The 27836-nt window shown below is 44.5% G+C and overlaps 1 protein-coding gene across 3 annotated transcripts in view; it reads left to right on the top strand.

Annotated features, from left to right (window-relative positions):
- The window catches only part of PPP1R42 (protein phosphatase 1 regulatory subunit 42), a 79501-nt gene that overhangs the window by 30866 nt on the left and 20799 nt on the right, over positions 1–27836 (top strand). For 2 of the 3 annotated variants that reach the window (XM_077270607.1, XM_077270608.1), the window contains exons 7-8: positions 17447–17575; positions 20231–20396. In XM_077270607.1, the coding sequence (XP_077126722.1) occupies positions 17447–17575; positions 20231–20396 (295 nt within the window). Of the gene's footprint in view, positions 1–17446; positions 17576–20230; positions 20397–22720; positions 23241–27836 lie in introns of those variants that run through there. The other variant, XM_077270609.1, reaches the window with a different exon arrangement.

Below are 27836 nucleotides of genomic sequence, written 5' to 3'. Positions count from 1 at the left end.
TACCGACCCCCGAGTTGCGATCGCCGGTAATTAACCGTTTACCGGCGGTCGCAACAAAAAAAAAAAAACGCGATTTGCCGTTTAATTTCTCTGTCCTCCGATGTGATCGCACATCGGAGGACAGAGAAATGTGGTCCCCGATGGCCCCCAATAGCCCCCCAATACTTACCTACCTCCCCCGGTGCTCCTCGTGTCTCCCCATGGGCGCCGCCATCTTTTTTCCGGGAAAAAATGGCGGGCGCACGCGCAGTACGCCCGCCGCCCGGCACCCGGATGTTCTTTGGGGTCTCGGCTGCCGGGGGTAGCCGAGACCCCAAAGAACATGATCGGGGTCGATTTGCACCGACCCCTGCTTTGCGATCGCCGGTAATTAACAGTTTACCGGCGACCGCAAAAAAAAAAAAAAAAAAAAAAAGCGATCAGTTATTTCTCTGTCCTCTGATGTGATCGCACATCAGAGGACAGAGAAATAGGGGGATTCGGGGACCCTATCATACTCACCCGGGGTCCCTGGGTCCTCTTCTGTCTTCTCCTGCCAGCCGGCTTTTTCATCATGGCGGGCGCATGCGCAGTGCGCCCGCCATCTGCTGCCATCTGCCGGCCGGCAGGAGAAGACAAGTTGGGGCTAAAATTAGGGTTAGGGTTAGAGTTAGGGTTAGGGTTAGAGTTAGGGTTAGGGTTGGGGCTAAATTTAGGGTTAGGGTTAGGGCTAGGGTTAGGGTTAGGCTACTTTCACACTAGCGTTTTTTGGCTTCCGTCACAATGCGTCGTTGGAGAAAAAACGCATCCTGCAAAAGTGCTTGCAGGATGCGTTTTTTCTCCATTGGCTTGCATTTGCGACGGATTGCCACATGTCGCATCCGTCGTGCGACGGATGCGTCGTGCTTCAGCGGACCGTCGACACAAAAAAAACTGCATGTAACTTTTTTGTGCGACGTGTCCTACATATTTCAGTGCCACGTGCCACGTATTTAAGTGACACGTGCCACGTATCAAAGTGCCACGTGCCACATATTTCAGTGCCACGTATCAAAGTGCCACGTGCCACGTATCAAAGTGCCACGTGCCACATATTTCAGTGCCACGTGCCACGTATCAAAGTGCCACGTGCCACGTATCAAAGTGCCACATCTTTCAGTGCCACGTGCCACGTATTTAAGAGACACGTGCCACGTATCAAAGTGCCACGTGCCACATATTTCAGTGCCACGTGCCACGTATTTAAGTGACACGTGCCACGTATCAAAGTGCCACGTGCCACATATTTCAGTGCCACGTGCCACGTATCAAAGTGCCACGTGCCACGTATCAAAGTGCCACGTATCAAAGTGCCACGTGCCACATATTTCAGTGCCACGTATCAAAGTGCCACGTGCCACGTATCAAAGTGCCACGTGCCACATCTTTCAGTGCCACGTGCCACGTATTTAAGAGACACGTGCCACGTATCAAAGTGCCACGTGCCACATATTTCAGTGCCACGTATTTAAGTGACACGTGCCACATATCAAAGTGCCACGTATCACGTATTTCAGTGCCACGTATTTAAGTGACACGTATCACGTATAAGTGCCACGTGTCACGTATTTAATTGCCACATATTTAAGTGCCACGTATCAAGATTTTCCATGGAGAACAGACACATCCAGAGATATGTCTGCTCTCCACGGCTGCAGCAACACACTGACAGGAGCCATAGTTCCTGTCGGTGTGTCACTGCGCATGCGCGAGCGAGTTTACCGGCGGTCATTGACCCCGGCACTCTCGCTTAACGGCAGTGCTGCGTGGGAAAGTTCAACGCAGCTGTACTGCTGTTAACCGAGACGCCGGAGTCATTGAACTCCGGAACAGTACGCGATACACTGCTAGGAGCTTCGCTCCTGGCAGTGTATTGCCGGAGAGCAGCCGATCGGCGTGGGACACTCGTTTTATGGATTCTGCGGACAGGGAGTATGAATTTGGTTTATTATTTTTGGATTTTTTCCTGGAGGATCGAGGGCTTCGCCTACAAGTGTGCTGTTGGTGAGTATATACTCTGTGTTATATGTTGTATGTACTGTGTGTCATGTATGTGTATTGTGTGTAGGTGTTTTGTGTAACTTTACAATTGTGCTAAGTCGCCGGACACAGGGACAACTCTCCCATCCTAATACCGGATGGGAGTAGTAGTCCCATACGGCGACTTAGCACAATGGTGGCACTAGCGTCGCATGGGGACACACACACGCACACACACGCACACACACGCACACACACACAGAAGGACTCCATGCTGCTTCACTGGGGGGCGGGGGCTTCCCTCTTCCTGTCCGACGTCACGTCCGGTCCTGGGTGTCAACCCCTCCGTACAAAGACGCCGACACCCAGGACAAAGGCGCTGTGTGTGGAAGGTAATATGGGGCCCTAGGGGGATACGCAGACACGCCGCTGCGTAAAGAATTGACACGTCAATTCTTTTTACGCCGGCGTGTTTGCAGACAAAAGCGCCGCGTTTTTTTGCGGTGTGTCTGAACGGCAAAGTGAATTTCTCATTCACTTTGCCGGCAGACGAAAATGACATTGCGCATTTTTGAAAAGCGCCCGCAAAATAGCGCTCAAAAATGCGCTATGTCTGAAAGTAGCCTAAGGCTTCTTTCACACTTGCGTCGGTACGGGGCGGTCGCAATGCGTCGGCCCGATGTACCGACGCACGTTGTGAAAATTGTGCACAACATGGGCAGCGGATGCAGTTTTTCAACGCATCCGCTGCCCAGTCTATGTCCTGGGGAGGAGGGGGCAGAGTTACGGCCACGCATCCGCGGAAATGGCGGACGCGACGTACAAAAAAAAGGTTACATTGAACTTTTTTTGTGACGACGGGGGCTAAAGTTATGGTTAGGGTTGGGGCTAAAGTTAGGGTTGGGGCTAAAGTTAGGGTTAGAGTTGGGATTAGGGTTAGGGTTTGGATTAGGGTTGGGATTAGTGTTACGTTTGGGATTAGGGTTGGGATTAGGGTTAGGGTTGGGATTAGGGTTAGGGGTGTGTTGGATTTAGGGTTTTGATTAGGGTTATGGTTAGGGTTGAGATTAGGGCTGTTTTGGGGTTAGGGTTGTGATTATCGTTAGGGTTGTGATTAGGATTATGGATCGGGTTGAGATTAGGGTTAGGGCTGTGTTGGGGTTAGGGTTGGAGTTAGAATTGGGGGGTTTCCACTGTTTAGGTACATCAGGGGGTCTCCAAACACGACAGCCAATTTTGCGCTAAAAAAGTCAAATGGTACTCCCTCCCTTCTGAGCTCTGCCGTGCGCCCAAACAGTGGTTTACCCCCACATATGGGGCATCAGCGTACTCGGGATAAATTGGACAACAACTTTTGGGGTCCAATTTCTCCTGTTACCCTTGTGAAAATAAAAACTTGGGGGCTAAAAATCTTTTTTGTTGGAAAAAAATATATTTTTTTATTTTCACTACTCTGCATTATAAATTTCTGTGAAGCACTTGAGCTTTCAAAGTTCTCACCACATATCTAGATAAGTTCCTTAGGGGGTCTAGTTTCCAAAATTTGGTCACTTGTGGGGGTTTCTACTGTTTAGGTACATTAGGGGTCTGCAAACGCAACATAACGCCCGCAGACAATTCTATCAAAGTCTGCATTTCAAAATGGCACTCCTTCCCTTCCGAGCTCTGCCATGCGCCCAAACAGTGGTTTACCCCCACATATGGGGTACCAGCATACTCAGGACAAATTGGACAACAACTTTTGGGGTCCAATTTCTCTTGTTACCCTTGTGAAAATAAAAACTTGGGGGCTAAAAAATCTTTATTGTTAAAAAATATATATTTTTTATTTTCACGACTCTGCATTATAAACTTCTGTGATGCACTTGGGCATTCAAAGTTCTCACTACACATCTAGATAAGTTCCATGGGGGGTCTAGTTTCCAAAATGGGGTCACTTTTGGGGGGTTTCTGCTGTTTAGGCACATCAGGGGCTCTCCAAACGCGACATGGCGTCCGATCTCAATTCCAGTCAATTTTGCATTGAAAAGTCAAATGGCGCTCCTTTGCTTCCGAGCTCAGCCATGCGCCCAAACAGTGGTTTACCCCCACATATGGGGTGTCGGCGTACTCAAGACAAATTGTACAACAGCTTCTGGGGTCCATTTTCTCCTGTTACCCTTGGTAAAATAAAAATTTGGAGGCAAAAAGATCATTTTTGTAGAAAAAATGCGATTTTTTTATTTTCACGGCTCTACGTTATAAACTTCTGTGAAGCACCTGGGGGTTTAAAGTGCTCACCACACATCTAGATAAGTTCCTTAAGGGGTCTAGTTTCCAAAATGGTGTCATATGTGGGGGGTCTCTACTGTTTAGGCACATCAGCGGCTCTCCAAACGTGACATGGCGTCCGATCTCAATTCCAGCCAATTCTACATTGAAAAAGTAAAACGACACTCCTTCTCTTCCAAGCTCTGCGGTGCGCCCAAACAGTGGTTTACCCCCATATATGGGGTATCGACGTACTCAGGAGAAATTGCACAACAACTTTTGTGGTCTAATTTCTCCTGTTACCCTTGTGAAAATAAAAATTTGGGGGCAAAAAGATCATTTTTGTAGAAAAAATGAGATTTTTTATTTTCACGGCTCTACGTTATAAACTTCTGTGAAGCACTTGGGGGTTCAAAGTGCTCACCACACATCTAGATAAGTTCCTTGGGGGGTCTAGTTTCCAAAATGGTATCACTTGTGGGGGGTTTCCACTGTTTAGGCACATCAGGGACTCTCCAAACGCGACATGGCATCCGATCTCAATTCCAGCCAATTCTGCATTGAAAAAGTCAAACGGTGCTCCTTCACTTCCAAGCTCTGCGGTGCGCCCAAACAGTGGTTTACCTCCACATATGGGGTATCGACGTACTCAGGAGAAATTGCACAACAACTTTTGTGGTCTAATTTCTCCTGTTACCCTTGTGAAAATAAAAATTTGGGGGCAAAAAGATCATTTTTGTAGAAAAAATGAGATTTTTTATTTTCACGGCTCTACGTTATAAACTTCTGTGAAGCACTTGGGGGTTCAAAGTGCTCACCACACATCTAGATAAGTTCCTTGGGGGGTCTAGTTTCCAAAATGGTATCACTTGTGGGCGGTTTCCACTGTTTAGGCACATCAGGGACTCTCCAAACGCGACATGGCATCCGATCTCAATTCCAGCCAATTCTGCATTGAAAAAGTCAAACGGTGCTCCTTCACTTCCAAGCTCTGCGGTGCGCCCAAACAGTGGTTTACCTCCACATATGGGGTATCGACGTACTCAGGAGAAATTGCACAACAACTTTTGTGGTCTAATTTCTCCTGTTACCCTTGTGAAAATAAGAATTTGTGGGCGAAAAAATCATTTTTGTGAAAACAAATGCGATTTTTTATTTTCACGGCTCTACGTTATAAACTTCTGTGAAGCACTTGGGGGTTCAAAGTGCTCACCACACATCTAGATAAGTTCCTTGGGGGGTCTAGTTTCCAAAATGGTGTCACTTGTGGGGGGTTTCCACTGTTTAGGCACATTAGGGGCTCTCCAAACGCGACATGGCGTCCGATCTCAATTCCAGCCAATTCTGCATTGAAACAGTCAAACGGTGCTCCTTCACTTCCAAGCTCTGCGGTGCGCCCAAACAGTGGTTTACCTCCACATATTGGGTATCGACGTACTCAGGAAAAATTGCACAACAAAATTTGTGGTTAAATTTCTGTTTTTACACTTGTGAAAATTAAAAAAAATGGTTCTGAAGTAAAATGTTTGCAAAAAAAAGTAAAATGTTAATTTTTTTCTTCCACATTGTTTTAGTTCCTGTGAAGTACGTAAAGGGTTAATAAACTTCTTGAATGTGGTTTTGAGCAGCTTGAGGGGTGCAGTTTTTAGAATGGTGTCACACTTGGTTATTTTCTATCATATAGACCCCTCAAAATCACTTCAAAGGTGATGTGGTCCCTAAAAAAAACATGGTGTTGTAAAAATGAGAAATTGCTGGTCAACTTTTAACCCTTATAACTCCCTAACAAAAAAAAAAATTGTTTCCAAAATTGTGCTGATGTAAAGTAGACATGTGAGAAATGTTATTTATTAACTATTTTTTGTGACATATCTCTCTGATTTAAGGGCATAAAAATACAAAGTTTGAAAATTGCAAAATTTTAAAAATTTTCGCCATATTTCCATTTTTTTCATAAATAATCGCAAGTAATATCGAAGAAATGTTACCACTAACTTGAAGTACAACATGTCACGAAAAAACAATCTCAGAATCAGCGGGATCCGATAAAGCGTTCCAGAGTTATAACCTCATAAAGTGACACTGGTCAGAATTGTAAAAATTGGCTCGGTCATTAAGTACCAAATTGGCTCTGTCACTAAGGGGCTAGATGCATGGAGGACATGTGGAAAGAAATTGCTGACAAATTTTGGACTGTTTGTGATTTTCCCAACTGTTTGGGTGCGGTGGATGGGAAGCACATCCGGATTACCAAACCAGCCAGAACGGGATCACAGTTCTTCAACTACAAAAAATATTTTTCAGTAGTTCTTATGGCAATAGCCGATGCGGACTGTCGCTTCATTGCTGTGGACATTGGTGCTTTTGGCCGTGGCAACGATTCACAGACTTTTAAAACCTCTGATATGGGCCGACGTATTTATGGCAAAAATTTTAATTTCCCACAGCCACGACCACTCCCCTACACTCAAGGCCCACCGCTGCCATTTGTAATGGTTGGGGATGAGGCCTTTCAGATGAGTGAAAATCTCCTGAAGCCCTATTCAAGTCGGGACTTGAACCGCACAAAACGGATCTATAACTACAGACTAACCAGGGCACGCAGAACAGTAGAGTGTGCCTTTGGGATTATGGTGTCCAAATGGCGCATTCTAGCAACTGCAATAAATCTAAAAATGGAGACAGTGGATGAGGTGGTTAAAGCCTGTGTGGTTCTCCACAATTTCATTCTGGCTAAGGAGCGACCCACCATAGAACTTGATGAACCTGTTGCAAAGCCTTTGCCTGATTACCGTCATCACCCGCTGCGGTCAACAGTTGAAGTAGGCCACATGCGGGACCAATTTGCAGCGTTTTTTGATTCTGACATTGGACGTGTGCCATGGCAGGACAATATGGTGTAAAATGTACTGCTGGTTTCGAGTCTGCAAATTTATGTTTGGAATGTTAATGTTTTTTCTAATAAAATAATTGTGATTTACTTTTTTCACCATGTCTCCTATCTATTTCCTTAACAAACCACTTTGGGTTTTTGGGCTTAGGTTCTTGACGTCATTGAGTGCTGTCTTGTTTCACCATTAGCTATTTGCCGCAGACTGTATAGACGATGTCTGTTATTGTCGCAGTAGTTGTCCAGTACTTAATAACAGCATTATTTGTAAGCCAAAACCAGGAGTGGTAGTTAAATGCTTTTAGTGGTGCATATGTGTTTATTGAACTTTTCCTCACATAGCTCCACTCCAGGTTTAGGCTTACAAATAGTGCTGTAAAATACAGAGCGAATACTGAGAGTGTGACGGCAGCCTATACCACAGATCTATAGTAATCAAGTCAGGTGTCTGAAATAATGAATTTATGATGCTAATTGCTCTTGAATTCATTTTTCATGACACTTGTCCGGGTGAGTATAGATATGTCATGTATGACGTACATTGACCCTTCACTTTGTGTGAAATATATGTATATGTACCCATAAGATAAAATGGAGGTAATATAATGCATTTCTAAAATCAGCAGGTCAGGGGTCATAAATAATGTTTCTGATAAGACACGACCTGTTGAGTACACTTGTGCTGTGTATTACCACCATTTTGTCTTCTGTGTGCTACCAAAAGTCACGGAGTAAACAGAAAGAACTGTTTTTGGAGAAAATACAAGTGTTTTTTGGGGGGGCAACCTCATATCTCTTAAGCAAACACACACCAAGCTTCAGTGTTCTGTTAATTAAGTACTGTAGGTTGGAGGTGGCCCCCAAAAAAGTGTTTGACGCATTATTTGTTATTGGCGCACGGTGTGTGGTGACGGCGGCGAAATACACAATTAACCAAACCTCATTGGGGCAAAACACAGGTTTATTAAACACAAAAACAAAAAAATTAACTGCGCCTGCTTGGGGTTGAGTGCCGATATTGTGGGGTGTTGAGTTGTGAGGTCTGGCTTACTGTAGCCGACATAGGGGTGGCAGGAGAAGGCGCAATGAAACTGCTGGGGTCAGGATATTCAGGGATAGGGCTAGACACATGAGAGGGCTGAGACACACTGGAAGGGTGAGACAAACCAGACATTACAGACACATTGGGAGGTGAGGGGGGAGGGATAGCTATGGTTTTTTGGTTTTTTTTGCCTTTCCCCTTCCTTGTTTTGCGCGGGCTCGTTGTCGTGGTGGCAGGGAACGCCAGGGCAGGGTCCGGCAATGGCAGTCTGGTGGTGGTGCCAGGAAACGCCAGGGCAGGGTCCGGCAACGGCAGTCTGGTGGTGGTGCCAGGAAACGCCAGGGCAGGGTCCGGCAACGGCAGTCTGGTGGTGGTGCCAGGAAAAGCCAGGGCAGGGTCCGGCAACGGCAGTCTGGTGGTGGTGCCAGGAAAAGCCAGGGCAGGGTCCGGCAACGGCAGTCTGGTGGTGGTGCCAGGAAAAGCCAGGGCAGGGTCCGGCAATGGCAGTCTTGTAGTGGTGGTGGGGAACGCCAGGCCAGGGTCCTGCGGCGGCAGCATGCTGGTGGCAGTGGAGGAGGCCCAAGCAGGAGCAGCAGTTGTCATGGTGGTGGCGGTGGGCTGACCCACTGCACTGGGCATGGTGGTGGTGCTATAATACGGTCCGGCAGTGTTTGGAATGGAGGTGGCCGTGCAGTGGTATGCAGCAGATGTCGGCATTGATGTAAAGCGTGACAGTGTGGGCACTGTTGGAAATGCCCCCACTGTCTGCTGAAAATACCGACTCTGCTGCATAGCCTGCACGTAAGCAGCATTGCAGGCCTGCATAACAGTAATCTGGAGCTCAGGACTAAGGTGTTCCGACATGCCCTGTTCTACCTGATTAAAAAAATGATGTGCTGGCCTCTGGAGGTCGGCTTTCACTTGGGCAAGGGCTGTGGTAACCTCCTGGATACGTGTGCTCATATGACTAATGGCAGTATCCAGTCGGTCACCCATCGCCTTGAGTCCCTCATGGAAGACCGAGCTCAAGTGTAAAAACTCGGGCATGAGTGACCTGTCCGCGGCCCTCTGCCGCTGCCGGGAGGAGCCCCTAAAAAATTGGCTAGAGGCAGAGGACTGGGGAAGGGGAACACCTGATGGACCAGCTTCCTGGTCTCCAGGTTGTGTGGCAGGCCCACTTGCTGCAGCGCTGGAGGATGGCTGGGACGGGTCCGTGGCTGACTGATGAAGGACCGCTCCAGAACCTAGGCCAACAGTGGAGCTCCAAGTGCTGCGGAAAAAAAAAAAAAATTATTACAAAACATTTACAAGAAGATAACTCAACAGTTTAGATAAACATTCAGATAGGGAAAGGTCACACTAACACTATTTGTAGTGAATTTTACATCAGAATTTGCAAGCCAGGAGTTCAACAGTAGGAATAAAAGTTTCATAAAACAACATGCTATACTTCTGCATGCATCGACCAGTCCTTGGGGATTAAAAAAACTGATGTAAAATATGAAGAGACGATGGAGGCAATACAAGCCATATCTCTATACAAGGTATTGGTAAGCCAAAACCTGGAGAGGAACTATGTGAGGGAAAGTATTCAAAGAACACATACCCCACTTCTGCATCTATCAACCACTCATGGTTTTGGATTACAAATACTGATGGGAAATACGAATTGACGACAGAGGACATACAAGCCACCTGTATACTCACCAGGACAAGTGTCAGGAAAAATGAATTGAGGAGCCATTGGCATCCTGAATTCATTATTTCTGACACCTAACTTGCTGAGTATAGATCTGTTGTGCAGGCTGCCGTCACACTCTCAGTATTTGCTCAGTATTTCAAATCAGTATTGGTAAGCCAAAACCTGGAGAGGAACTATGTGAGGGAAAGTATTCAAAGAACACGTACCCCACTTCTGCATCTATCAACCACTCATGGTTTTGGATTACAAATACTGATGGGAAATACGAATTGACGACAGAGGACATACAAGCCACCTGTATACTCACCAGGACAAGTGTCAGGAAAAATGAATTGAGGAGCCATTGGCATCCTGAATTCATTATTTCTGACACCTAACTTGCTGAGTATAGATCTGTTGTGCAGGCTGCCGTCACACTCTCAGTATTTGCTCAGTATTTCAAATCAGTATTGGTAAGCCAAAACCTGGAGAGGAACTATGTGAGGGAAAGTATTCAAAGAACACGTACCCCACTTCTGCATCTATCAATCACTCAAGGTTTTGGATTAAAAATACTGATTTGAAATAATGACCCCCCAAAAATTGCATTATACACCACTTTTTTTTTTCTTTTTTAACCAATATACTTACGTTCTTCGTGCAAGGACCGGTCTCAAAAACGCAAGGATGCGGTGGTACTTGTATTTGCGTATCCTTGCTGCAGAACCACTTGGAAGCTGGCTCTCTTGGCGCAGGTCCTTGTTGAAGCGGTCCTTCATCGATCTCCAACGTGTTTTCACTTTTGACACTGTTGGCAAAACAAAACATAATAGTTAGGACAATGGTCTTTTGACCATGGTCACACAACTGTATGTGCTGTGAAAAAGTAATGACTTTCTCACATCATACACAGTTGTGTGAGCATGGCCAAGGTATTGACTACATCACACTGCATTGCGATACTTACCAAATGCAGAACGGACCCGAGCCGGGGCATTGGCCCAGCCATCCCACAACGCTGCGGCCACCTCATTCCAAAGCCTCCGGATCGTCACATTGTTGGCGTGCAGTGGATCCCGGGTGTCCCACAATGCGACTCGCTCGTGAACCAGGGAGATGAGGTGTTCATTCTCAATTAGGTCCTCATCCTCCTCTGGAACCTAACAACAAAAAGTACATTAATATAGGAGGCGTTCACATACGGAAGACAGAAAACAGAATCAGAGGAATGGCATGAATATTGAAGTAAAAAAAAACACTGGTGCTGAAGCAAAAGGGAAAGAAAGAGAGAAGTAGAAAGAAATGAAGATTCAAGAATTATAAAGTGAGGATACAATACACATTCAGCCAGCTATACTTACACGATGCCGCCGTGTTGCCCGGCCGTGACTACGCTGCTCCTGCCCAGTCTCCTGCCCAGTCTCTTCCGCTGTAGAAGAAGTGGTCTGAAAAAGGGAAAATATACATTGTCATATATGTAGATGTGACAGTGAATACTTACCAATCTGAGGAGGTGAATACTCACTTCGCTGACATGTTCCCCTTGTGCAGGCCCAGGCGTTTCCTCATCAGAAGAAGAAGACATTCTGATGTGTGCAGAAAGAAAGGAATGACAGAAATTAGGGCATATAGACACAGATTATAGAAAAGAAATGCATTGGATAGGATATACTCACATAGTTCGGAGGCTTGTTTGCTGCTCCAAGGGGCTGTGGGGCGTCTCGTCTGCAAGGCAGTCTGATGAGTAGTGACCTGCAACTGTCCACACCCTCCCTTTATCACCTTGTATGTGGGGGGTGGCTTATCAGTGTCTAGACATGTTTTTCTCAATTGAGACGCATGCGTCGGCAAACGCAAGCAAACGCATGTACTGAAAAAACGCATGCGTTTACATAGACTACAATGCGTTTTTTTGGCGCAAACCTTGCGCAATCAGCCGCATACGTTTCCAGGCGGCAAAATTACGCCTCTAAAAATTACTACATGTTGCATTTCCGCGCCAAGACGCAGACGGCTAGACGACGCATGCGTCGTCAAACGCGGCAAAACGCGAACATAGAAAAACGCATGCGTCGATAATGTTAAAGATAGGAATACACAACGCATGCAGATATTTGCGGAAGAAACGCTGCGGACACAACCGCAAATGTGAAAGCGGCCTAACCTTGTTTGTAGTTCTACTGGCCTTCTGCTTGCCTAATGTCTGAAGGTCACATGCTCTGACCATGGTCTGTAGACTGTTGTAAATGTACTTTGACCTGCTTCCACCACTGCCTTCCTGACTATGTCTTCTGCATGCCGACTTGGGATCGCATCCTGGTGTCATGTGCCAAATTTTATGTCACCTTTTTTTATGAAAGTAGCAACGTGTAGATCTCCCTTCAATGAATTCCAAAACGCTGTATAGGGCTGTGTGTGCACGCTGTGCTTTTTCCTGCACAGATTTGGTGCAGAACATATGCAGCGTTTCATAGTACCAACAAAGTGAATCAAATTTCTGAAATTTCATGCACGTTGCTTATTTTTCCTTGCAGATTTGCAGCAGATACAAATTTGTATTGTATCAATTTTTGCAGCACTGAGTGGGGAAAAAATACAAAAAAACTAATTCAAAAACATCTTTTTTTTGCTGCAAACACTTTGGCTGTGTGCACACGTTGCGTTTTTTTGCGTATTTTCGCTGTAAAAACGCATACATTATGCATCCCATCATTTAGAATGCATTCCGCAATTTTTGTGCACATGATGCGTTTTCCGCGAAAAAATGCATTGCGGTAAAAAACGCAGCATGTTCATTAATTTTGCGGATTTTTCATGTTTTTCCCGCTATTTAATGCATTGGGAAGCTCCGGAAAAAAAAAAAAGTGCGTCAAAAAAAGCATCAAAAACGTGGAATAAAAACGCATGCGGATTTCTTGCAGAAAATGTCCGGTTTTGCTCAGGAAATTTCTGCAAGAAATCCTGAACGTGTGCACATAGCCTAGGGGTTAAAGAGTAAATACTGAGGAAGCTCCTAGACTTTGCTCCTAGATTTAACCTAAAGTGACATCCATTGCAACCCAATAGGATCACATTCAGAAAATCCATGATAGAGTATCCAAATAAGTCCTGTTTATGGTGGAGTGCCTATTGGTTGTCCTGTGCAGCTGCCTGCCAGCTAATTGCAATGTGGTCTGTGCATATTGCTCTTCACCAGGGTTTAAAAAGGACAGAAACCTACAGCATTTTCTTTTTTAAATCAGATAATTTTTATTGATTACCATATATACTGGAGTATAAGTCTACCCTAGTATAAGCCGATGCATCTAATTTTGCCACGAAAAGCTGGGAAAACTTATTGACTCGATTATAAGCCGGGTATGCATTGTCCCCTCATCCCAATCCTGGTATGCATTGCTCCCTGCCCTGTCCTTGTATGCATGGGAGTGGAGAGTTGTGAATATTCATTACCTTAATGAGCAGGGGACACGTGATCTTTCAGCCGGAAGACTGGCACTGGAAGGAGATGTAGGTATGTAGGCTGCTGCTGTAACTGTGTGTACTATAAGAGAACTGAATATTCACTGCCAGCGCAGTGAATATTCATTTTTCTTTAGCAGAGGGCACAGTTGCAGCTGCCAGCTCCTGCCTCCTGTCCCCCTCCCCCTCCCCCTCCGTCTTTCTGGGACAATGACTCGTGTATAAGGCTACTTTCACACTAGCGTTAACTGCAATACGTCGCAAATGCGTCGTTTTGCCGAAAAAACGCATCCTGCAAAAGTGCTTGCAGGATGCGTTTTTTCAGCATTGACTAACATTAGCGACGCATTTGCGGCGCATTGCCACACGTCACAACCGTCGTGCGACGGTTGCGCCGTGCTGTGGCGGACCGTCGGGACCAAAAAACGTTACATGTAACGTTTTTTGCTCCCGACGGTCCGTTTTTTCCGACCGCGCATGTGCGGCCGGAACTCCGCCCCCACCTCCCCGCACTTCCCCGCACCTCACAATGGGGCAGCGGATGCGCTGGAAAAATGCATCCGCTGCACCCGTTGTGCGGCGGAGACAACGCTAGCGTCGGGGACCTCGGCCCGACGCTAGTGTGAGAGAAGCCTAAGCCGAGGGGGCGTTTTCAGCACAAAAAAATGTGCTGAAAAACTCGGCTTATACACCCGTATATACAGTATTTCGTTTTATAAGCAATTACATACATTATTGTACAAACATTATAAACCAGTTTAACCCTTAAAGTTTATATAGTCCTATACCTGCCAAGGTAATCCATGCCAAACAAAGTTATCAATTTTGTTCAAATGAAGAAATTCCCACACATTATTAAATACAGGGATTATACCAAAACTAGTATTGGTTGTATGTTCACTAACAACATGCTTACGAACAGAAAATAATTGATATCTATATCTCCTCAACATACAATATTTAAAAAGCCGAAATAGCCAAACGGTCTAGTACAGTTATTCTGAATAGGTCCACAGATGCCACCTCAAGAGTGACCAGCCACCGTTCCCATATATTTATAAACTTTTTTTTTAATTGAGTTCCTTTTAATGTACCATATATACTCGTGTATAAGCCGAGGCACCTAATTTTGCCTAGAAAAACTGGGAAAACTTATTGACTCGAGTATAAACTGGGTATGCATTATCCCCTAATCCAGTGATGGGCAACCTTTTGAGCTCGGTGTGTCAAAATTCGCCAAAAAACCGAGCATAACTTGGGTGGTGTGTCACCTTGATAAAAAAACATAATTTTGCGACATGTATAGTTTAAATAACAAATATGTATAATTAGAATTAACTTACCTGCTTAGTGACTTCTTTGTTCATCTGTCAGTTGGTTTCTTTTGTTGGTCTTGCTATTATTTAACTTGTGTGGGGTGCCGTGAACTAAGATAAGTGAGGGGGAGGGGGAATTCTTCCAGTGATGGCGAACCTGTGGCACTCCAGCTGTTGCAAAACTACAATTCCCATCATGTCTTCACAGCCAAAGCCTTTGCTTTGAATGGCCAGCCATGATGGGAATTGTAGTTTTGCAACAGCTGGACTGCCACAGGTTCGCCATCACTGATGCCTCCCTCTCACTTATCTCAGTAATGGCCAATGACACCCCACAGTTCACTGGATGATGGTTGCTGTAGTAGTCACAGGGCCTGAGTCCAGACAGCAATCACAGGGCCTGAGTCCAGACAGCAATCACAGGGCCTGAGTCCAGACAGCAATCACAGGGCCTGAGTCCAGACAGCAATCACAGGGCCTGAGTCCAGACAGCAATCACAGGGCCTGAGTCCAGACAGCAATCACAGGGCCTGAGTCCAGACAGCAATCACAGGGCCTGAGTCCAGACAGCAATCACAGGGCCTGAGTCCAGACAGCAATCACAGGGCCTGAGTCCAGACAGCAATCACAGGGCCTGAGTCCAGACAGCAATCACAGGGCCTGAGTCCAGACAGCAATCACAGGGCCTGAGTCCAGACAGCTACCACAGGGCCTGAGTCCAGACAGCAATCACAGGGCCTGAGTCCAGACAGCAATCACAGGGCCTGAGTCCAGACAGCAATCACAGGGCCTGAGTCCAGACAGCTATCACAGGGCCTCCAGACAGCTATCTCCTCAGGCCTCAGAAGTGCAGCCTGGGACTTCTGGTCGGTGCAGCCTGGGACTTCTGGCCGGCGCAGCAGGGAGCAGCGCAATGTCGCCCAAACAACACAGATCCGACGCAGAGGCCTGGGACTTCCGGGAGCTGCGCCTGGCCTACCGGAAGTCCCAGGCCTAGACGCTCTGCACCGGAGCTCTGTTGTTTGGACCCACAGACCTCCTGCATGGCATCCGATCCGATAAAAAATCGGATCGGATGCCATTGTTTAGTATTCCGATACCGCAAGTATCGGGTATCGGCCGATATTTGCTGTATCGGAATTCCGATACCGAGATCCGATACTTTTGTGGTATCGGGTATCGGTATCGAAACAACATTAATGTGTGTAAAATAAAGAATTAAAATAAAAAATATTGCTATACTCACCTCTCCGACGCAGCCTGGACGTCCGCGAGGGAACCGGCAGCGTTGTTTGCTTAAAAATCGCGGTTTTCCTTCCTTACTTGAAGTCCCGGCTTGTGATTGGTTGCGTGCCGCCCATGTGACCGAGACGCGACCAATCACAGCAAGCCGTGACGTAATTTTAGGTCCTTCAGGATTTTAAAATTACGTTCCGGCGTTGTGATTGGTTGCGTGCGGTCACATGGGCGACGCAACCAATCACAACGCCGGAACGTAATTTTAAAATCCTGAAGGACCTAAAATTACGTCACGGCTTGCTGTGATTGGTCGCGTCTCGGTCACATGGGCGGCACGCAACCAATCACAAGCCGGGACTTCAAGTAAGGAAGGAAAACCGCGATTTTTAAGCAAACAACGCTGCCGGTTCCCTCGCGGACGTCCAGGCTGCGTCGGACAGGTGAGTATAGCAATATTTTTTATTTTAATTCTTTATTTTACATATTAATATGGTTCCCAGGGCCTGAAGGAGAGTTTCCTCTCCTTCAGACCCTGGGAAAGAAGCAATTTCTATGGGGCCGCGGCCGGCGTGTCACTGAAAATGACTACGCGTGTCAGCACTGACACGCGTGTCATAGGTTCGCCATCACTGCCCTAGGATCAAGTTATTTGTGTATCCTGAATCTTCGTTTAATCAGGGAGGTCACCCCCACCCAGTAGTGGCCTATATGAACTCATTCGCATAGCATAAGCATCAGATCGGCCCCATCCATACCACATCTCTAGACATGAGTCTTCAGTCTGAGCCCCAATTTTAAACAATATATTAGGTGTCTTATATACCCTGTGGATAAGGAAAATTTGGGACATTCTCTGGGACTCGGATAAAGATAGTATAGGTGTTGTTTCTAGTATTTCATTCCATTGTCCTTCAGATATGGGGCCAACATCCTCTTCCCACATTGATCTGACCAACATGGGATGCTTATCTAGATATTACAGTAATAATATCCTGTAAATGGAGGAAAAAAGGCCCTTCAGATTAGATGCTGTAGCGATTAAATCTATGATATATTGATTAGTGATATCTACCTTAGTAGCCTTAATTTGTGTCTGGAAGGCATGACGAAGCTGCAAATACTGATAGAAGGTTCAATGTGGAATGCCAAACCCAGAGCAAATCTGATCAAAACTTTTGATTGATCTGTCACGTGTTACTTGGGTCAATAGCAAAATCTCTCTGCGATCCCATCACAGAAGCCCTCTAGTTTAGCTATTTCGCTTAGTTTAGAATTGTGCCACAGAGGTGAATAGTTGGTGAATCCTTTGATTTGGAGAATGTCCTTGCCCCTATCCCAGATTTTATAAATAAAATTTAGAGTGTGAACCTCCAGCATTTCTTAGTGTTTTCTATGTAAGGCAAATAAACTAGGGTACAGTAATTTCTAATTGGGCCTCTGGAAATGTTGAAACACATACTGGTACATATTTGCATTTAGACGTCTTTATCTGTTTACAAGTCCTTACTCATGATCATGATGAATATGTATGACTGCTAAGTCACATCATACACTGTATCTCTTCACAATAGAAATTCTGGATGGTAGAGAAATCAAGGAAATGGCCCGGCAGTTCTTACTGAACTGGAAAGCTTCAAAAGATGCAAGGAGGAAAAGCAGAGAAGAGGAAATGGCTGGTCTATTGGAGTTTCAGCATATGTGTAAGTCATGTCATAGTAATTAGCTCATGATAGTAATGGATATCTGTACTTATATGTAAAGTTGTGGTATAGTTACGGCCCAAAACATCTGCGTGTCACTGTGCTTTGGTTAGTTGTGAGATTAAGAAATACTGTAATTCCCCCACTGATTTAACCCTTGTATAGAAGTATTTTTCTAAATACCTCTAATTGTCCACTCTGCCTGTGAGTGGCGCTATCGCTGATCGCTCACTTGGCATCGCGTGATCCCGTCTACAGCCTCCGCTGACTTCTACTGATGTCACGTCAAGTGCCATAATCTTTTGCTTCACACAGGCATACTTCTATACAAGGGTTAAATTGGTGGGGGAATTATAGTATTTGTTAATCTCACAAATGGCGCAATAATTTTAATTGAAGTAAACTACAAAGTGGTTTGATTTTTAAAAATGGATTTTACTAGGTAATTTTAGTTAAAGGATAATTCCCACAAGCGGATATAGTGTGGGGGCACACAATAATTCACACAAACGGATGTAGTGTGGGGGCGCACGCACGACCTCTGCTTCTCTTATCTTATCAGGCTGCCGAGTGTTGTACACTGTTTTTTTCCAGCAGCCCCAAATGCAATGAATGGAGCAGAGGTTGAGCATGCCCATCTCCTCTGCATTCAGACTTGGCTCTGCATCCTCTATGGATATGAAATGACTTCTCTATTGTGGGACTATGTCAGGGGTGGGGAAGCTTTTTTTTTTTTCTCCCAAGGGCCATTTGGATACTTTTATCATCCATACAAATCACGATAACTGCCCACAAAGTACGGTATGTCCTGACGCTGGTACTGGTGTCAGGATGTAATCTTTCATTGCACGTACCTGAACACTGGTTCAGTAGTGAACACGGCATGTCTGTGCTCACAGAACAAGAAGAAATTAATGGGCCAACATTAATTGGGCTAACAAAAAATGCTGCCGGCCCAAGCACTGCGGTCCCCGGAAATCTGCCCGGGGTCCAGATAAAAGATCATTGAGTGCCATAAATGGCCCGTGGGCCCGAGGTTCCCCACCCCTGGACTATGCCTTTAATGAAAGAACGCCTGAGAGAACCTTTCATCAAATGTTACATGTTGAACTAGGGACACAATGTAATAGTGGAATAAAAGATTTGAGTTTTTTCTTAATTTTGCCTCTCCGTTGCGGAGGTATTAGCAATGAAAGTATTTGGCACTTAATGAGTTATCTTTATTTAAGTCCGCTTGGGTGTTATCACTGGTGATGTGTGCTTCTTCTCCCTGCATGACTTACTATGTTATAACATTAATAAAGTTAACTCGTTAGGTGTTAAATTCTTGATTGCTAATATCTCCACATAGGAGAGGTGAAATTAAAAAATAAAAACGTTTTATTCGGCATCCCCTATTACATCGTGTGTCCAGTCCAACATGAAAAGTTTGGTGAAAGGTTTTCTTTTTAACCAAGTCCCTTTTAGTAGTCATTTTGTATGCTTCTAGTTTAGAGTTATTCCTATTTCCTATATGTAATAAACCTTACGTTTAATTTCAAGATTCAAAGTATATTCCTCCAAAATGCTAGAATACGGCGGCCAAAACAAGCAAACAAAAGTCCACTGCACACAGAGCACTTTGGGCAAGTTCAGGAACATAATATATCCATGTAAAGTTACAAAGCTGTAAGAAATGTGTTGAAATTATTCAGTGTCCATTAACCCCTTAAGTATGCATCCTATTTTTGTTTTCGCTTTCTCCTCCCCGTTTTCAGAGAGCCATAGCTTTTTATTTTTCCATTGACATAGACCTATAAAGGGCTGATTGATACTGTGAGAGGCAGATGCCTGCTATGTAATCTGCCTGTATCTGCCCTGTGTGCAGTGGGCTCACGCCCTGAGCCATTTCTGTAAGCCCTGACTTGCTCCATGACATGTATATCCATCATGAGCATTAAGGGGTTAAATTGTACTACACAACAAAGTTTAAAAGGAACCTTTCACCAGGTTTTCCCCATATAAAGTACAGCCAGCATCTTTAAGCCCTCTGTTGTAGCATTGTAGTTTGCTATACCTACCCAGTCCTCTCTGCAAGGCACAACAAATAGCTTTTAGTATACTCACAGATGGCACGGTGCGGTCCGATGGATGTCTCTGGTCTTGATCCAGCGCCTCCTCTCCTTCGCTGTCCTCCTTCCCTGCTTCATGTGGATGACAAATCCTACATCATCCGCAGTGTTCCTCCTGTCAAGGGAAGAGCGAAGTACTGTAGTGCTCATGCGTGAGGAAAGGCCAAAGAGCGCCGATGAACCATAGGTAAAGCTGGCGCATGCGCAGTAGAGTATTTTGCTTTGCCCTTGACAGTGCAGAGAGAAGTGGTCCATGCACAATAACGTGATGGGAAACACGGTGATGACGTGTAATCCACATGAAGGAGGACAGCCATCGTAAGAAAAGAGGAGGCTCTGGATCAAGACTAGAGATGCCCATTGGACTGGACAGTAATGTATGTAAGTATAATAAAAGCTATTCTTTGTTCCTTGCAGAGCGGATTGTGACATATACATATAACCATGTTGTAACAGAAGACTGAAAGATGCTGGCAGTACTTTATATAAGTTAAACCTGGTGACAAGTTCTCTTTAACCAGATTTTTTTTATTCTTTATAACAGATGGTGTGGAACATCCTCAGCACATCTTGCCCATCCAGAATCAGAGATATGTAGAAAAAGATAAACCAAAATACTTCCTTATGGCTCCAATGCAAAGTGATCACAGACAAAGTCATCTACAGAAAACAGTGGCAAAGAAAACCATTAATATTAGGGAAGATATACGGTGAGACACCCGTTAATTAGATTTTATATTCTTACATTTTATTTTCATTATCACTATATGTGTGCACCGATGTACAGGTTGAGCAGGTGCCAATTCAGTGTGCATTGCGGCAAAACATGTTTTCTTTGTGCCAAAGTGCGCTACACAATTTGCTTAATGTGGCCGCTCTGATGCAAGAGGAATGAAAAGCTGCACGACGCTGTGAAAAAATCCTGATTGTTCTTGGTGTTGTTTTTTCTAATTAAAAAAAGTGCCAGAAATCATCAGTAAAGAAGTCACGATCTGCACAATTTAAAAAGCTGATTCAGTTTTTTAGGCACATAAATATGACTTCTACACAACTTTATATTTTTCAATAGACTTGTATGACTGCGCATGTTCTGATTATCGGATGCATCGGCAGCATGTTGCAATTTTTTTTTCCCTCCTGCTGAATCGGCATGAGAAAAAAGTCGCTAATTGGCTCTGCCCCATAGTATAACATTGGCTGAGTGCTATAAAACATCGGATAGCACTCGGCTGTGTTATACACTCATGTGAGCGAGCCTTTAGGCATATTCACATATCATATCTGTATGAAATTTCAGTGTGCTGTCCGATTGCTTTTTCTTTTATGTCAAACAGCACACGAATCCATAGAATTTCATAGATCTATACACTCATCCGTGAACATCATGGTTCCAAGTGTAAGATCTTTGAGACTTTCAGCAGGTTTTGCATTTGCTTGGGGAAAAAACATTTATTTATTTAGTGAAAAAAAAATGGATGAGCGAAAAAACGAATGGAGCATGGATGTCACATTGTAGAAGGATCATCTTTATTCTCATTTGCACAAGGAAAGACTAGAAGCAATGGGAGGAGACGCAGATTAGATATCAGAAAAAACTTTTTGACAGTTAGGGTGATCAATGAGTGGAACATGCTGCCACGAGAGATAGTGAGTTCTCCTTCCATGGAAGTCTTCAAACAGAGGCTGGACAGACACCTGTCTGGGATGATTTAGTGAATCCTTCTTTGAGCAGGGGGTTGGACCAGATGACCCAGGAGGTCCCTTCCAACTCTACCATTCTATGATTCTATGATAACTAGCAGGACACCTGAGAAAAAGACAGTCCATTTCTCTCGAATGTTAAAATTCAGACAGATGTGTGACTGTGGCCTCAAGTGCACATTGCTTGTAGAGTTTTATGTACATTTCATATGTTACTGTCTCCTGTAGACCCTGATCCCTCAGTGTGTCCTACTGGCTTTTATCTGGCCGGTTTTCGTCTGTGAATTGCTTGTATAACTGTATAGAAAACATAGCAAACTGTGCTTTACAAAACGGACTCATCCCTCCAAAAAAACGTATAAGTAGCCATATACATTTCTTTTTTTACAACGATTCTCTATGGTTGACATCTAGACATCCATCCTGACTGTGGTCACGACTTTTGCTGCACATTTGGATGAAGATTTCACCCAAGATAGACATAAGCTGTAGAATTGTGTAAATCCACTGTGCAGTTGACCAGGGGGGTTTGTAGCCAAGGGTCAGGATCAACTAACTAAAAAGTACAAAGTGGTTGGTGAGCGATTGCTGATCAGCCACTACCAAAGTGCAAGTAAGGAGGTCCTTGATTTTCAAGTTGTGAGTATCTATGAGGAATAAGACTATTTCTGGCCATTATATGACTTTTATCTCACATTTCTTAATGTCCTCCTCTGCAGACTCTAGTCATTAGATGTTAGTGCAGCTTCTCTTTGTATCTTTCTGCTTCTGTCTCCCTTTTGCTTCTTACCTCCCCTATTTCAAACTCTTTTATAGGCAGCAGCTGTAATATGATCCCTCAGTGAAGACCCAGATTTGATCATTTTTTTTAAGTGAATGGTGCATTTCAGGAGACAGGTGTGGAGACTGAAGAAGTGACTGATAACAGAGTGGGGGGGGGAAAGCATTTTCTCAAATAAGTTATATTAGCTTTTTTCTTCACTTGTATGCTTTTCATAAAGCAACACTACAGGAATAGCTGCTATTTACTGGAGTATAATATTTCACATTTAGATACACAGTTGGTTTACAATAAGAAGTCTATATATTTCTAGACCGGTGACCAGTATTCCACATCTTATCTATTAGGACTTTTCTTGCTGGTTTTTCAACTGTGTTTGGAAATGCAGAACTTCACCATGTCATGCTCCAGTGCTTAAACTCAATACCTTCATGGGATTTCTTCCAAAAGCTTTTCTTCTTGTAGAATATATGCAAATATTCTATTTTTTTTACTGCTTTGAGTGATAGGTGGAAGGGAATTTCAGCATAATTGGTTTTCTTTTTTCTGCAGCGAATACATCATCATATGACAAGAAGTTGGAGCTGCTCCTTTTGGTTTATGGCAGGACTCAATGCCATGTATATTCAGGCCTTTCCTCTTTACATTATTAAAGCTGCTAGTTAAAGGTTACTTAGTGATGACATCAGTGAAGCGCCTTTACAGTTCTACAATATATTTATTTAGTCTGTGATGATAAATGAAAGCAATATTGTGTAAACAACGAGGAACGCTAAAGAAAAAGCTAACCACAAGTTGTACGGTGCAGCCGAAAGCAGCTTTTCAGATTTCCCATGTCGCACTGCAGATATGTGTTGCTACAAAGACCAGTTTGGCAGATGGAATTAATGAGCCATATACTTTGTATTTTCTCAGAGGTTTGATGATAGATATGTAACTTGCACTTTATGATATTACTTATATGGGTATGATGTATCCTGGTTCACATTTTACGTATGTTTGTGACTCAGTATCATTTAATATTTATTACGGAAAGTTAAGTATATTAAATATATCTGCTATATGAGAAAATGTTTAGTGATGAGCGAATATACTCGTTACTCGAGATTTCCCGAGCACGGTCGGGGGTCCTCTGAGTATTTTTTAGTGCTCGGAGATTTAGTTTTTATTGCCGCAACTGAATGATTTACCTCTGTTAGCCAGCATAAGTACATGTGGGGGTTGCCTGGTTGCTAGGGAATCCCCACATGTACTTATGCTGGCTAACAGATGTGTTGTGAACTATATTTCTTGGCTCCCTCTTGTGGTCACTAGCGGTATTACACTTGGATCATCTTTCTCCAGGTTGGTACCCACCTGGTTCGTTAGGCCTTGGGTGTTCCTATTTAGACTTCCTGGAAACTCAGTCTAGTGCCTGGAATCGATGTAGTCAGTCTATGTCTGTTTGCTCCTGTCTCCTGGTCTCCTGTTCTTTGCAAGATAAGCTAAGTCCTGCTTTCTTATTTTTGTTTATCCGCATTGCTTCTATTTTTGTTCCAGCCTGTTCATAATGTGATTCCTGATTTTAGCTGGAATCTCTAGGGGGCTGATATTCTCCCCCCACACCGTTAGTCGGTGCGGGGGTTCTTGGATATTCAGCGTGGATATTTTTGTAGGGTTTTTGCTGACCGTATAAGTCTCCTTCTTATTTTCTGCTATTAATTAGTGGGCCTCTCTTTGCTAAATCTAGTTCATTCTTACGTTTGTCTTTTCTTCTTACCTCACCGTTATTATTTGTTGGGGGCTTGTATTATAACTTTGGGGTCCTTTCTCTTGAGGCAAGTGAGGTCTTATTTTCTCTGAAAGGGTTAGTTAGTTCTCCGGCTGGTGCGAGACGTCTAGAATCAACGTAGGTACGTTCCCCGGCTACTTCTAGTTGTTGTGCTAGGATTAGATATACGGTCAGCCAAGTTACCACCTCCCTATGAGCTGGTTTTTGTGTTTGCGGACTTAGCTGGAACTTCTGAGATCCTCTACCACTAGGATCATAACAGTATTCCAGGCCAAAAAGTGAATATTTATTGCATTGCAGAAGCGGGATTAAAAGAAAAGAAGTTCTGAGTTTTTTTTTTCTTCTTCCCCTTTTTCCTCTGAGTGGCTTGAAGCTCTGCTGCAGACATGAATGTTCAGACTCTGATTATTAGTGTGGATCAGCTTGCTGCACGAGTGCAGGGCATTCAGGATTTTGTTACTAGTAGTCCTATGTCAGAGCCTAAGATACCTATTCCGGAGCTTTTCTCTGGTGATCGATTTAAATTTGGGAATTTCAGGAATAATTGTAAATTGTTTCTATCTTTGAGACCGCGTTCTTCTGGAGACTCAGCTCAGCAAGTTAAAATTGTTATTTCTTTCTTGCGTGGCGACCCTCAGGATTGGGCTTTTTCATTAGCACCAGGAGATCCGGCATTGGCAAATATTGATGCGTTTTTTCTGGCGCTCGGATTGCTTTATGAGGAGCCCAATCTTGAAATTCAGGCAGAAAAAGCGTTGCTGGCTATCTCTCAGGGCCAGGATGAGGCTGAAGTGTATTGCCAAAAATTTCGGAAATGGTCCGTGCTTACTCAATGGAATAAGTGTGCTCTGGCCGCAAATTTCAGAAATGGCCTTTCTGAAGCCATTAAGAATGTGATGGTGGGTTTTCCCATTTCTACAAGTCTGAGTGATTCTATGGCTCTGGCCATTCAGATAGATCGGCGTTTGCGAGAGCGCAAATCTGCTAATCCTCTGGCAGTGTTATCTGAACGGACACCTGACTCAATGCTATGTGATAGAATTCAGACTAGAACTGAACGACAAAATCATAGACATCAGAATGGGTTGTGTTTCTACTGTGGTGATTCTACACATGTTATCTCAGCATGCTCTAAACGTCTAACACAGATGGTTAGTCCTGTCACCATTGGTAATTTGCATCCTAAATTTATTTTGTCTGTAACTCTAATTTGTTCATTGTCTTCCTACCCTGTTATGGCATTTGTGGATTCAGGTGCTGCCCTGAGTCTTATGGACTTGTCGTTTGCCAAGCGCTGTGGTTTTGTTCTGGAGCCTTTAAAAAATCCTATTCCTCTTAGAGGAATTGATGCTACGCCATTGGCGGAGAATAAACCGCAGTATTGGACACAAGTGACCATGTGCATGACTCCTGAACATCGGGAGGTGATTCGTTTTCTTGTTCTGCACAAAATGCATGATTTGGTCGTTTTAGGTCTGCCATGGTTACAGACCCATAATCCAGTTTTGGATTGGAAGGCAATGTCTGTGTCAAGTTGGGGTTGTCAGGGAATTCATTGCGATTCCCCGTCGGTGTCTATTGCTTCTTCTACTCCTTCTGAAGTTCCGGAGTATTTGTTGGACTATCAGGATGTATTCAGTGAGTCCAGGTCCAGTGCCCTTCCTCCTCATAGGGACTGTGACTGCGCTATAGATTTGATTCCTGGTAGTAAATTTCCTAAGGGACGATTATTTAATTTATCTGTACCTGAGCATGCCGCAATGCGTTCTTATATAAAGGAGTCTTTGGAGAAGGGACATATTCGTCCATCCTCTTCCCCTCTTGGTGCGGGATTCTTTTTTGTAGCCAAGAAAGACGGGTCTTTGAGACCTTGTATAGACTATCGGCTTCTGAATAAAATCACGGTCAAATTTCAGTATCCTCTGCCACTATTGTCGGACTTGTTTGCTCGGATTAAGGGTGCCAAGTGGTTCACCAAGATAGATCTTCGTGGTGCGTACAACCTTGTGCGCATTAAGCAGGGAGATGAATGGAAAACTGCGTTTAATACACCCGAAGGTCATTTTGAGTACTTGGTGATGCCTTTTGGGCTCTCGAATGCTCCTTCAGTGTTTCAGTCCTTTATGCATGACATCTTCCGGAAGTATCTAGATAAATTTATGATTGTTTATCTGGATGATATTCTGTTTTTTTCTGATGATTGGGATTCTCATGTAAAGCAGGTCAGGATGGTGTTTCAGGTTTTGCGTGATAATGCTTTGTTTGTGAAGGGCTCAAAGTGTCTCTTTGGAGTGCAGAAGGTTTCCTTTCTGGGTTTCATTTTCTCCCCTTCTACAGTAGAGATGGACCCAGTCAAGGTCCGAGCTATTCATGATTGGACTCAACCCACGTCTGTTAAGAGTCTTCAGAAGTTCTTGGGTTCGGTTAATTTCTACCGTCGTTTTATTGCTAATTTCTCTAGCGTTGTTAAACCTTTGACGGATATGACAAAGAAAGGTTCTGATGTGGCTAATTGGGCTCCGGCAGCCGTGGAGGCTTTCCGGGAGCTGAAGCGCCGATTTACTTCGGCGCCTGTTTTGTGCCAGCCTGATGTCTCACTTCCCTTTCAGGTTGAAGTGGACGCTTCTGAGATCGGTGCAGGGGCTGTTTTGTCGCAGAAAGGCTCTGGTTGTTCTGTGATGAGACCTTGTGCTTTTTTTTCTAGGAAATTTTCGCCTGCGGAGCGGAACGATGATGTTGGTAATCGGGAGTTGTTGGCCATAAAGTGGGCATTTGAGGAGTGGCGTCATTGGCTCGAGGGAGCTAAGCATCGTGTGGTGGTCTTGACTGATCACAAAAATTTGATGTATCTCGAGTCTGCTAAGCGCCTGAATCCCAGACAGGCTCGTTGGTCGTTGTTTTTCTCCCGTTTTGACTTTGTGGTCTCGTACCTGCCTGGTTCGAAGAATGTGAAGGCTGATGCTCTTTCTAGGAGTTTTGTGCCTGACTCTCCGGGAGTCTCAGAGCCAGCTGGTATTCTTAAAGAGGGAGTAATCTTGTCGGCCATTTCTCCTGATTTGCGTCGTGTGTTGCAGAGATTTCAGGCTGGTAGACCTGACCCTTGCCCACCTGATAGACTGTTTGTTCCTGATAAATGGACCAGCAGAGTTATCTCCGAGGTTCATTCCTCAGTGTTGGCAGGGCATCCTGGGATTTTTGGTACCAGAGATTTGGTAGCTAGGTCCTTTTGGTGGCCTTCCTTGTCGCGGGATGTGCGTTCTTTTGTGCAGTCCTGTGGGATTTGTGCTCGGGCTAAGCCTTGCTGTTCTCGTGCCAGCGGGTTGCTTTTGCCCTTGCCCGTCCCGAAGAGGCCCTGGACACACATTTCCATGGATTTCATTTCAGATCTTCCGGTGTCTCAAGGTATGTCTGTCATCTGGGTGGTGTGTGATCGCTTTTCCAAGATGGTCCATTTGGTGCCCTTGCCTAAGTTGCCTTCTCTTCTGATCTGGTTCCTTTGTTCTTTCAGAATGTGGTTCGTTTGCATGGCATTCCTGAGAATATCGTGTCTGACAGAGGATCCCAGTTTGTGTCCAGGTTCTGGCGATCTTTTTGTGCTGAGATGGGCATTGATTTGTCGTTTTCATCTGCCTTTCATCCTCAGACTAATGGCCAAACGGAGCGAACTAATCAGACGCTGGAGGCTTATTTGAGATGTTTTGTCTCTGCGGATCAGGATGATTGGGTGACCTTCTTGCCATTGGCTGAGTCTGCCCTCAATAATCGGGCTAGTTCCGCTACTTTGGTTTCGCCATTTTTCTGCAACTCTGGTTTTCATCCTCGTTTTTCCTCGGGTCATGTTGAACCTTCTGACTGTCCTGGGGTGGATTCCGTGGTGGATAGGTTGCAGCGGATTTG

This window comes from Ranitomeya variabilis, chromosome 6 (assembly GCF_051348905.1).
Source record: "Ranitomeya variabilis isolate aRanVar5 chromosome 6, aRanVar5.hap1, whole genome shotgun sequence".
NCBI classification, from domain to species: Eukaryota; Metazoa; Chordata; class Amphibia; order Anura; family Dendrobatidae; genus Ranitomeya; species Ranitomeya variabilis.
This window is presented reverse-complemented; position numbering and strand designations above follow the sequence as displayed.